The sequence below is a fragment of the Pseudorca crassidens genome, chromosome 12 (genome assembly GCF_039906515.1).
Source record: "Pseudorca crassidens isolate mPseCra1 chromosome 12, mPseCra1.hap1, whole genome shotgun sequence".
Classification (NCBI taxonomy): Eukaryota; Metazoa; Chordata; class Mammalia; order Artiodactyla; family Delphinidae; genus Pseudorca; species Pseudorca crassidens.
In genome coordinates, this window is record NC_090307.1 from 20,999,508 (window position 1) to 21,012,701 (window position 13,194).

General features: G+C 38.5%; 1 protein-coding gene across 1 annotated transcript in view; it reads right to left on the reverse strand.

The window, feature by feature from the left end:
- LOC137204223 (netrin receptor DCC-like) overlaps positions 1-13,194 on the reverse strand; it is a 132,423-nt gene that overhangs the window by 46,558 nt on the left and 72,671 nt on the right. The window contains exon 5 of the mRNA XM_067701459.1: positions 3,572-3,667. Coding sequence (XP_067557560.1) covers positions 3,572-3,667 — 96 coding nt within the window. The remainder of the gene's footprint in view (positions 1-3,571; positions 3,668-13,194) is intronic.

Genomic DNA, 13,194 nt, shown 5'->3' on the forward strand with positions numbered 1-13,194 from the left:
ATTAATTAAAATTAAATAAAATTTAAAATTCATTTATTGTGTTGCACTAGTCAATTTCAGACGTTTGACAGCCAAATGAGCCTCGTGCCTACCGTACTGGATAGTACAGACACTATGGTATTTCCAACAAAGCAGAACTTAGTAGCAGGTGGCAAGCACTGCTCTAAATATATGCCACATGTACTGCTAATTATCTTCCCCTCTCAGGTCAGAAACGGGGTAGTTGAATTAAAAACTACCTAAACCAAGTACCTACACATTTTTTTAAATTATTTAATTAATTTATTTATTTTGGCTGCGTTGGGTCTTTGTTACTGCACACAGGCTTTCTATAGTTGTGGCGAGTGGGGGCTACTCTTCGTTGCAGTGCACAGGCTTCTCATTGTGGTGACTTCTATTGTTGTGGAGCACGGGCTCTATGCACTCAGGCTTCAGTAGTTGTGGCACGCGGGCTCAGTAGCTGTGACTCATGGGCTCTAGAGCACAGGCTCAGTAGTTGTGGTGCATGGGCTTAGCTGCTCCGCAGCATGTGGGATCTTCCCAGACCAGGGCTCGAACCCATGTTCTTTGCATTAGCAGGTGGATTCTTAACCACTGTGCCACCAGGTAGTTTAGGTAGTTTCTTAGGTACCACCAGGTACCTAAACAGTTAGTGCTAAACACTAACTGCTTAGCAGTTATTTTGCTGATAAACAACTTTTTTTTCAGTTATTTTTCCCTCGTATTCCTGAGTGCCTTCTATACCACTGATTTTCAGTGGTAATATACAAAAGAGTGAAAAAAAAGACAAAAACACAAAACATAGCTTTAAACCTTTTGCTAAAAAGAGAAACCTACTCAATTCCTAATAGTTGTTTTGGTAAGAACATATAAGCGTATGGTCAACATTCTGAAGTTCAAAACAAGCTTTTACAAAACATGACACAATTGTACTTCATAGAGACATTTATAAAACAAATGAGAATAAACAAATTCAAACAACACACCTCATTATTCCCCGGCTCTCTTCCCTTCTCCAGGCTCAAAATGTCTTATTTTTACAATATGGAATAAAATTGCAAAAAATGCGCAAAAAACTGAAACAACCTGCCCATTTGATCTAGTGAAACCTTCCTTGGCTCTAGCACTGATATGTTCCGAATGAGATGAGGTCCAGAGTAGACCAGCATCTAGGAGCACATCCATCTGGAAAGCACCATAGCCTGATACTTACTCCAGCCTGATGCATTTACTGCCTTTGATTTTTTTTTTTATTACTTTATGTTGGCCTCTTCCAAGACTGCTCATGGGAATACTTTGCAGAAGCTCAGAGACCGAAAATATCTTCTATGTAGCCCTTGGACACATTTATTGAAAGTTTCTCACCAAATCTAAACCTCTGATTCTGTTTATTTGTCCTTTGTTCTCCATGACGTGTGAAAACAGAGTAAAATAAGTCTGCCACATCTAGGCAGGGATGTGGGAAGGGCTGGTTTTATTCATCCTCTCCAACCCCTTATTGACTTTTCTTCAGTAAGAAAATTCCTCACACGTTTTCCATCTTTCAGTATTATTTTATTTCTCAGATCCATTTGGATTAGTCATAGCAGGAAAAAATTGTCTTATGGATCACTGGTATTATAGAAACCACTCTGGGAATGCCATATGCTAAGAATTAAAGAATGACAACAAATGCTCAGGGGAAAAAAGTTAATAACACCTCAAATAGTTCTTTCTGAGCAACCTATCTTCAGCGTATCTGAACTCTACTATCGCTATTACTATTAGTTTCTGCTCAAAAATCGACTTTTGGCAGGTCATCTTAGTGTTTCTTCTTTGTGGGCTTTAGTTTTGGTAAGAAAATAAGAGTTCTAAAAGACTGACCATGGTACAATTTTGTGTGGTCTGACCACAAGCCACATCCGTGACTCTTTACCATCTTTTAACCTAGGCAAGAAAGAGCTGGCTTACTGAATAAACATTATGGGAAGGACGGGCACAGCCAAAGTGGCTGCTATCTCTCAAAGAAACTTTGGCAGAGTAAGAGAATAAGGGGAAGAGGAAATCCCAGCCACCCTCCACCATGTTATCTTGTAGTTTCCATCCTGGCCCTCTAATTGCCTCATCTCTCTATATTTAGAAATAACACGCTTGACAGTAAATATTCTCTAGGGTAATATTTCTTATTTACCCTTTTTGGGGAGCCATGGGCCCTTTGATAACACAATGTAAGATATATACTGTCTCCACAGATAAATTAATATACTGACATGCACCCAAGCTTTTGCATACCACTTCACACAGACCATAGACATTGAAACCAGCAACCAAAGAGTCAAGGAGACTCTGGAATAATATCCTTGCCTTACAAGGAAATCTGGTTGAAAGCAATAAAGGGATGATGCGCTCCGAAAACCATCACATAACAACTGTGAATTTTGTTTACAACTGTAATTCTCAAGATAAGTTTATGAACGAAGCTTCTGGATTTGGAAAACAAACTGTACAAAGTTCACATAAATTTAGCTGGTAGCAGAAGACACAGGACTCCATTATTTATTTTATGTTCATTTATTCCTACCTTCCAGGACTCATACTCAGGCACCCCAGTAATTTTGCATGTTCTCTGGGGCTCACTATGAAATCCTGCTCTCAGACCCTTTGTTCTCATTCAGGTGAAAATAGCTGAGAAGTTGAATGAGGTCTGAGGGTTGTGGGTTTTGAAAGGGGGCAGTACCAAAGTATTCATGAAAAGGAGGGAACTCTTGGGTTTTACTTTCACATTACAGAAATAAGGCTCTTGGGGGTGGTCATGTGACTTTGGGTCATGTGATGGGTCATGAACAAGACTCACAGAGGTGGTACTTACTCTACTTCTGAGTAGGTCCAGCCTGTTCACAAACAGGTTCCGTAAATGGCTTGGGTCTCACTTTCTTACCCATCCCTTTCTCATTGGGTCTCACTTTCTTACCCATCCCTTTCTCACTTCCTTGAGCCCTGTTTCTCTCCTGTGCTACCTTTCAAGTCCACCTCACGTAGAAATTCCTAGAGGTGAGAAGTCCTTGCAGCAGCCAATCCTTTTAACATGCAGAGGCCCTGGACACTGTTGGGGTGACCTATTGGCCCAGCTCAGAAAGAACTCACGGGGTGACACAGCCAAATCCAAGCCAGCCCCATGAGGTCAGTTCATCCTCGTCATATCAGCTTGAAGGACCCTCTGCAAAGAAGCAAGTGTCCATTCAGGCACTTGGTGGCCTTTTTTGCAGAGACCCTCTTGTCTACATTGCATTGATTTGAAACAAGCTGTCCAGAGGAATGAAGAGTGGTATCAGGATGCCAAAACGTGAAGCTACTGGGAGAAGACAGAATAAGAGATCTATGTTCTCTAATTCCATAGACTAATTTATAGACTGAATCCCTCTCAAATTTGATAACCAAAAAAATAATAAATGGTGTGTATACATATACACATAAGGCTTAGGACATGATTACATATATTTTTTCTTTGTATTTTGTTTTGTTTCACTTTAGTTTGTTTTCTTCACCATAATTCAAATACCTTGTCACGGGAGGATTAACTACTTTAGCTTACCGGTTATAGATCTGGTGGTAGCACTTTCATAAAGAGGAACTCCTTCTCCTGCATTGTTAAAAGCTTTTAGAGAGATTACATAATGGGAACTTGACTCTGGAGAAAAACAGAAAAAATATGAACGTGTTGATTTATTTAATGTATTGAAATACTCCAGATAAACATTTCCCTGAAATCAAACTGAATATAATCAATTAAGCAAACAGTTGTTAAAAAATGAGTGAGTTTAATTCTGGGAAGAAGGTGGCAGTGGTGGCAATATAGTTTTTTGATCTTCCTGAATCTTCATATAAAAAGAGACAGAAGAACTAGATAGAAAACCAAAGGCATTTAGACATTTATGACAAAACGAGGTGATGAGGTCTATATGCTCACACCCTAAGATACACGTGGATGTGGACAAACCACCAATATGTCATCATGAACCTGCATGTTATCAGTATCTGTGTAAGAGAAATCAGAGGGAAGCAACAAACCTGAAAACAGAGTAATTCTAAAATAACCATCAAGTAATGCTAGAAAGTGCAATGGACCAGTTTAAGATCAGTAAATGTAAATACATGAAACTAACCTACAAAGTCTCCTTTCCAGGACAGTGTTCACACTGGGGACAAACTACTAAAAATATATTTAAACTTTATGAGTAGGACAGAAGCAGTAGACATGAAAGGAAGAGAAAGTCCAGATCAAAGTAGGAGAGAGGAACAGTCATGAAAAGTTGGAAAGCAAACTGCCATTGTTTTTAGTGTGTGACAGGGCTCAGCCAACTTTTCTGTAAAAGGCCAAGACAGTCAATATAGCTGTGCAGACCACTTTGTCTCTGCCACACATTCGTCTGTTTGTTTGTTTACAACTCTTCAAAAATATAAAAACCATTCTTAGTTCAGTGGGGCCCAAACAAAAATAGGACCTAGGCCAGATTTGACCCACAGGCTATAGTTTGCTGAGCCCTGAGCGCAGGTCTAAGGAAAACAACAGGATAGGGAACTCTGTATTTAGAAGAGCTATTTGAACTTCTGGGAATGCAGGGAAACAAATCACATAAAAGCGAGCAACGAAAATCCGTTGAGGTTAAATTCCTTACAAAACAAAATGAGGAGAACATCATTCTTATAGACAAGTACACAAGGAAAGGATCAAAAATACACGAGAAAAACAGATCAAACCTGCAATTTACTGTTTCAAAGTGAGCTAAACAACATTAAGAAAATAAAATGCCAGATATGCAAGAGTTACATAAATCAGAATTGGAAGATTTCAGAAATGAGGCAGCCTGGCTCAAGAAGGAATTCTATGTAAGTGACAAAGAAATCTGAATGGGGCAGCCCAGCTCAAGAAAGAATTCCACATAAGGGACAAAGGACTCTGAATGGGGTGGCCTAGCTCAAGAAAGAATTCCACTAAGTGAAAAAGAAATTTGAGAAATAAAGTGTAATGAGATGAACAAATAAATGCAACAAGGAGAAAAACGAAAACAAAAACAAAAGTAAATGAAGAAAGAGTAGAAAAGAATGCAGGAAAAAGTGACAAATATTCTAGAAGGAAGCTAACATTGGAGTAATAGTTGTCCTTGAGGAAAAAAAACCAAAGAAAGGGAACAGAACAAATATAGATGAAAAAATGTTATTCAAGAAATTTTTGCTGACTTAAAAAAATCTTTTAGGCACACAAAAGAATACATGACTTATAAGAGGGAAAATTAGTTTATTATCAGACTTTTTGACAGCACCATATTGTGCCCGAAGAAATTTACGTGATTTTTTTGAGACACTCAAGGTAAGACAATGTGATTCAAGGATTTTGCAGGCAACAAGAGTTAGCTTTAAATATAAGGGGCTCACCCAAACTGTTATCAACTTGCAATTAATCAGGGAATATTGTTCCCCTCATCCTGAGATCCACTAGAAAATGAGCTTTAGACATTCTAAATGACCAGGGGAGATACTGACCTAATAACTAACTGGTGAACAATAAATTTAATGAACTAAGACTAACTGAGGGTTAAAAGGAAGAGGTTTTATTTTGCAAGGCTACAAAATTGTACCTATATTATAATATATTATAATATAGATAGCTATATTATAATCATAAGATAAACTTAAGGGAAAATATGAATAGTATATGCAAAAATGTTTCCATAATTATTATTGATGGTGATACTATTATTATTGTTATTCTGAAAGCAATGTAACATGAGATAGAGCAAATGGGTTATCAGGAGAAATTCTAATTCTATCATACCCTGTGTCCTTGAGAACTGGATTCCTGGTGTAAACAAAAGATTCAGTATTGTGTTCCCACAATTTAATTGAAAAATCAGTTTAAACTCAAAAGGTATTTTATCTCTAATTCTGTCCACTGAAAATGTCTAGAAACACTGACTTAATAACAACGGGTATCCCTAGCACCCAAACTGAGATTTTGAAAAAAATATTTTGCACTGCAAGAAACAAAGACTTCTTGGAGAGCTGGTTGATTCCTAGTCTGAGGCAGGAAACACAGCAATTGAGCCTGAGGCATCCTCACATTATCAAATAGAAAGGAAACATTCAAAGACTAACAGGATTGTGTCAAATGGATTCAGAAATCAACTTGGAAGAGTTTTCCACTGACCAAAGGTGAGGACAGTCTGAGCGTCAATAAAGATGAAAGTTGCAATGAAATGAAACTTAACAAATACATATGAATGGGTGAATTCATAAAGATTTTTTAAAGAATAATAAGAGTTGGTCACTTCTGAGATTGACAGGGAACTAAATTACTATCTTCAAGTCTGGGTAAAGAGTCAAATATTTATCATGTCTTTCTTGAATAAAGTCTACCACTATGTAACCAAAGAGCATGTGAGGGGAGTATCTTTTTACCGTATTATTCCTACTAATAAGAAACAAATGATAAAATTCAAATATTGCTATTTTTCAGCCCCAGTGAACAAATGAAACTATGCATTAAGCATTCATGATTGCTAAGATAAAACAGAGAATCCAGACATTACATATCTCCTAATGAAAGAACACACTACCCTCTAGAGTCTTGCCAAAAGGACCGAACCTACTTAGTCTGATAAAGCTTCTTGATCCAAATGCCAGTTTGCAGGAAACAGAGCAAAGAAACAGGTTGAACTCTAACTTAAAATAACTCATGAAGTGATACATTTGTCACATGTGGTTTTCTGTGTCTGTGTTTTATTTTACCAAAAAAAAAAGCTTTTAAAACGAATGAATTTATCTTTGACAATATTCTTTGAAAATTGATTAGATGGCTTTTCCTTTGTGAAATTTTTATGTGCCCTAAATATTAGCGTTAAAGATTTGACATTCCAAACCACAGTGACACAAGAACCACAACAAGAAGAATAAAATAAGATTACATTCAATGCAGTCGAAGGGCTTCTATTCAGTGAATTGCTTCGCCTGCAAGAGGGGATATTTACTTTTTTAGATTTATGTTGTCAACTTAGTTTACCGAAAAGAAAGTAATCAGTCAACAAGTGTTAAATGCTGTTGGAGATCCAAGAATATTTGGAAAAGATGGACCTCTGTTGTCAGGTTACAGTCATAATTCCAGGCAGAGAAAACAATGAAAGACTACATAAAATTAAGCAGTAAAGTATGTGATACAACTTATGAATGCTATATGAGTTTAGAGGCCTAAAAAATTAGTGAGGGATTGGGTCATCAAAGACTTCTTGGACTTGGAACTAGGACTCAAGGGCATGGGTAGGATTTAGAGGTAGAGGGATGGTAGAAGAAAAAAAACATCTCAGGAAAAAGATGGGACAGATTGAAAATACAGTGAGGAAGATCACCAAAATACTTTTCTACTAGGACGAATATACTTTATAGTTACTGGAGTGAAGTCAAAGTCTGATTTCAAACATATATACAACTACAATGTAAACATTTATATTAGGTTAGAACCATAAAAAATTACTTCTTTTGGGTGAAATTGCATTTAGTTTCACCTAATATACATATACTATATATTTTCATCTGTCTATGTATTTCTTTATTAAGGAAGTGAGAGAGAGATCAGGAATGCCAAACTCACATGCTTAGAAGTCAGAATTTTATTTTTGTTTTTGTCTTTGTTTTTAAACCTGAGAGAGGGAGGGAGAGACAGACAGATAAAGATATTTGGCTACAGTGTATGAGAGACAATAGGGGAGAGAGGATGCTGGACAGGAATTCATCTAAGTAATTCATGTAAGGAGCGTGGTCACCACTCAGCTTCCAGGTGTTATTAGTATATGGAGAGCAGTCCTGGTGTCAAATTTTCTGGAAATCCAGATTTTTATGGGAAATCATCACATTCTCAAATGTTGGCAAATAATTCAAATAAAGAAAATAAACCTGTGCTGGCAAAACAAAATGTATCTCTGAACTGAATCCAGGTCCATGGCCACTAGTCTCTAACCTCAGATTCCTACATATACAACTATATGTAGGAACATATATGTATTATGCAAATATATATGTATTCATGGAAGAAGGTCATAAAGTCTGGGCTTCCTCAGTCAAGATGTCAACCATAAGATCAACAGCAACCACGAAGAAACTATATGATGTGGTAAAGAGGGTAAATATAAAATAAGAAAGCAGGTCTCCTTTATGCAAGGTTATTGAGCATGCTTGTTTTATGTGGACCTCTCCAATTTAGACTGGAATTCAGAGGGAAGAATGTCTGACTTGAGCTCTGAACTTCCTGCTCAGGGTTGATGCTGAAACTCCCAGCCTGGTCCACGTTACATTGAATTCATCCCTTCACCACTCCGTCCCCACCTCCCAGCTGCCCAATTTCTACCTCCTCAGACAACTGACTCTGTAAAAGTCTCTGCAGCATTACTGCACTATTGGTTTTCAGTGTTGGAGTATGCATTTATTCTCATTAAAAAAAAATTAAAAGTAACTCAACTGGTTCATTCTCATTTTACTAGTTTGAATTTTTGTCTCAATCTGAATTAACCTCATCTAGCTGCTATCTGGATCCTAAGCCATAGTCACCATTTCTTAATCTCCCCCCACAGTAAAGGCGAAGTCATTGTCGTTTCAATACTGACTCTTGCTAATATCAATACCCATCAAGTCTCTACTCATCTGGGTAACGGCAGCTTTTTCCATTCGATGTCTAGCCATGGTATAAGGTATGCTAGCAAAGAGCACAGAGTTTTATAATTTACCAGCTGTTGGATGAATGAATTACACTAACTGCTAAATTCCACAAATCCTAACTACCCTGGGTACACCTTGACAGTGGCCAAGCTTCAATTTAAATAGAAAGTGGTAATGGCTTATTCTCAGGAAAGGTAAACAGATTTGCCTTTGGAGTTGCCATAACAACAATGGAGTTGTTACTGATACAAGAATATTGCTAGAGCCAGGGGTCTTCAAGACTTTTTGATCTGGTATTCTGCTGTTGTCAGTAATTTGAGGATCAGGTAAGTCCACTGACATTTGTAAAGTAACACAGAGCTACCTAGGAAATAAAAGACCTAAGACAACTTCACATCCCCTTCTGTCTACCTTTTTCAAGAAGCTTCTTTATGCTCTTCATACTCTACCTGCTACTCAACATCTTTTGGGCTTTCTCTGGCCTCCATATAGTGCTTTTGTCAAATTGCATCTGGATCTACTAAGGAAACAACAGAATCTTTTTACACCCCCCGTCAAACTTGATCCAATAGTGAATCAGCCTGAACAACAACAATAAAAATATTATTTGGTTATTGGTTAATAGTGGACATAGGACTCTATTGCTTTGATCCCCTTTTATATTGTGATGGAGGCATCTCGTTTAAGTGTGTACTGAGGTGGAAAGATGGCTGTGAGAGTGTATGGGAGCAAAGGAGAACAAGGGTTTGTGTTTTCTCTCTGTACAAAAGAAGGGTGTCATTTACTAGCTCACCACGAGAGGGCAATGTGGAGCTATTTTCCTGCACATGCTCAGAGCTCTTAAACTTTTAAACCAGTAAATCACAAAAGAATTGCCTAGAATTGTTCCCTCTTTAGAAGCAGCAAATGAGTTAAACACATTTAATATTATCATAATGAATTCAAAATGAATTAATCATTAATTATGGTCAGACCCCATTGTTCAGGAATACATTTAATGACAATTATGATAGTAAATTTATTTTTTCGATTTGCTGAAATGATACAGATATATAGGCTTGAAAAATGTATCAATTGCCTCTGAAAAACAACGTAGAGAGGTATTTTCTCATTTGAATTCACTGTGATTGAATCCTACTGAGATAACTTGAATTTTGGTGGCTGTTCACATGGGGATTATTTTTAATTATGGATATTCGGAGTGATTCCAAAGATTTCAAACTCTTGATCAGATTTTCATCATCGTTTGGCCAACCTTTCCTATGGAATACATCACAATGGGACAAAGGAGGATAAAGAAATACTTAATAACTCTTTGAGCATCCAAAACAGATAGCTTCTGGCCAGTATCTTCTTTGTGGCTAGGAAAAAGGGGAAATAAATGCACATTTATTGATTATAGGGGTTATAAAGACAAGGAATGGGCAGTGGGGAGAATTTCTGGTTCTCCTTCCACAGAGACTTGGTTGGTGAGAGACCCATTATCCTAAGAGCTTTTGTTGAGGCTTGCCTGAAGGTAGTGAGATGCACGTGGCTCTCTGGGGCTAAGGGAATGAATCAAACAACCTGCAGACAGATCCTCAGGGGCTGGACCAAGATGCTGTACTTGGTAACAAAAGCCAGTGAGAAGAACATCATCGTTTTTAATTACTATTTTGTGTGAATTAAATGCCACTGGCATGTGCTAGATTGACAGCCCCATAGTCCTTTATTCATTACAGATTAGTTACTTCACTCAGTGGCCCCATCAATGCCAAGCGCTTGCCGGGGCCCAGTCTTCATGTCTCTACATCTTTTGCCCTCTGTTAGCGCTGCCAACAAGTCAATTAGAGAAAATTAGAGTGGTAGCTGTTTTCCTAATGCAGATGCCTGCTCACTGCAGAGAAGCAAGGCTACCCCAGGCACAGAGTACAGACCACTGGATCCCTGTCAGATGGTAAATGTTACTGGATACCTCTGACCCCACTGGACCTGAACCGTTTAATTAAGTGTAATGGGTGGATAGCAAACACAGACAATTGCATTGATCTCTTAAAAGCATGAGCAATTCATATTCAAGAAAGATGCAATTTATACAGTACTTGCAATATTCAATTCTACTTCATTACATATACTTGTTTGCAAATTGAATTAATAGCTAATCTAATTAGCACCCTTTGAAGGTTTCCTTCCTTCCTTTCATCCCTCCCTCCCTCCCTCCTTCTCTCCTTCCTTCCCTCCCTCCCTCCCCCTTTTCTTCCTCTCTCCCTCCCTTCCTTCTTTCCTTCCTTCTTATTCGATGAACACTATTCAAAGAACGGTCAGATTATAACATAACTTGTTCATTAACCAGTCTTGCAGGTACCACATACTCAGCTAGTCTGTGTAAGGAAGTATTTGAGTCTAAAGGAGAATCAACATAAATTTTCTTTAATCTACCAAGGTTTATCACCAGGAGGGAAATCAGATAAAAATAAACTTTATAGGGAAAGTTTCACTGCTTGGCATATAGGAAGTATTTAACAAATATCTGTTGAATTGATGAACATGTGAGACACAGAAGGGCTATATTATTTAGTGAAGGTGAAATGGCAGCCCCCAATCAATCTGAACAAAGAACTCAAATTTCTTGATCTCAAACTACACGTTCTGATACCTGTAGGTTTATGAATCCAAAGAGGTTGTGCAACGAAACCTCTCACTTGCATATTCACATTCAGTTATTCTTCCTCTATTCATTTGTTCATTTGCTCATCAATTCTCATTGAGCACCTTCTGTGTGTAAGACATGGTTATAAGTTTTCTAGGGTATGTAAGGATTTAAACAAACAAGCCCTTATTCACCTTGATGAATCTTCTAATAGAGAAGCCATGTTGGAAGTTTTAAAAAAAAATCAGAGCAAAGTGTTCTGGAATCAGAGAGGCTTTGTCGAGAAGGTGGCAGTTTTGCTGAATCTTCTGATGAAGAAAGGTTGAGGAGAGAGAGTGGAATAAGCAAATACAAGTAAACACCACATGGTGGTTGTACAATCATGCACATTAGGATCAAAACTTGAAGACTGACAATTTCTCCTCCCTCTCCCTTTTCTCCCTCCTCCATCCCCCTCCAAGCAGTAACATTTGTTGGATGTCTAATTAGGCCCTTTGTTAACTATCTCACATCCTTTATTTTATTTAATCCTTCCCTTAATCCAGTCTCTGGCATGCAGTAAGTACTTAACAAATATCTGTTGAATGGATAAACGATTACCCCCTTTTTGTAGGTAAGTGGGAGAATTTCTAATTCCAAAGCTCAGCCCCTTATCCTTGCCTTTCACTGAATAATTGATGGTGAGTTGAATAACATTTTGAATAAGTTTCAAACTGTGCTTTTAGGTTTTTTTAAATTAATTAATTTATTTATTTTTGGCTGTGTTGGTTCTTCGCCTATGTGCGAGGGCTTTCTCCCGTTGTGGCGAGCGGGGGCCACTCTTCATCGCGGCGCGCGGGCCCCTCACTGTTGCGGCCTCTCTTGTTGCGGAGCACAGGCTCCAGACGCGCAGGCTCAGTAGTTGTGGCTCACGGGCTTTGTTGCTCCGCGGCATGTGGGATCCTCCCGGTCCGGGGCTCAAACCCGTGTCCCCTGCATTGGCAGGCAGACTCTCAATCACTGCGCCACCAGGGAAGCCCTCAAACTGTGCTTTTAGAGATACTGATTCCCCAGAACTATGTAGTCCAGGAAAAGATGTTTAAAGCAGGTCTACGTCAGACACTGTTGTAATTATCCAGGCAAAGATCGCAAAGGCCTGCCTTGAGGTGGCAGAACACAAATGAAGAGCAAAAGATGCATGTTGAGTGACACAGTTTGTAGGTATATTTGGAGGAACAATGAGGAGGGGAAAAATCTAGAATGAGTTCTAGATCCTGAGTCTCACAGTGAGCTGAAAGTATTGTGGGGACTAGGAAATCAAGAAGGGAGAGAAAGATTCCTGCTTCTGTCGCATTTGGTATAGAGAGGAAGGGGCATCACAGATAAAACAGACGGGCTGCTCTGGGCTCTGGTCATGGTGTAAGAATTGTACATAAATAACCTGTAGTACGGAGGATACTTTCTTTAAGCCTCGAGGAAGCAGTGCATCCCTCCAGATACTCTTCCAGGTAATTGTATTCCTAATTTTTTTTTTTCCCACTGAATTAACTAGCTGTCTTGGGGTTATTTAGAGATAATCTGCTTAGAGTTGTTGGCTCTTTCTTGATGAGTGCTACCAAATGTATGTGGTATTTTCCATCACATTTAAGAAAAGCAGACTTTCATGTGTACTGTGCTCTGACTTTAAAAACAATTTTTCAGCAGTTATCTCAATGATGTGACAAAGAAGTTAAGGCAGGGATGGTCATTCCCATTTCAGTAATGGAGAGACCGAGGTCCGGTTGTCATCATCTCAGCCAGAGAAGACACAGGAAGTACTGACTGTCTTCCATGTGCCCAGACTTGCTTCTCTATAGCAACAGGATGAGAAGGTCTGAGGTTTTCTCTGGACCATAATGCAGAGC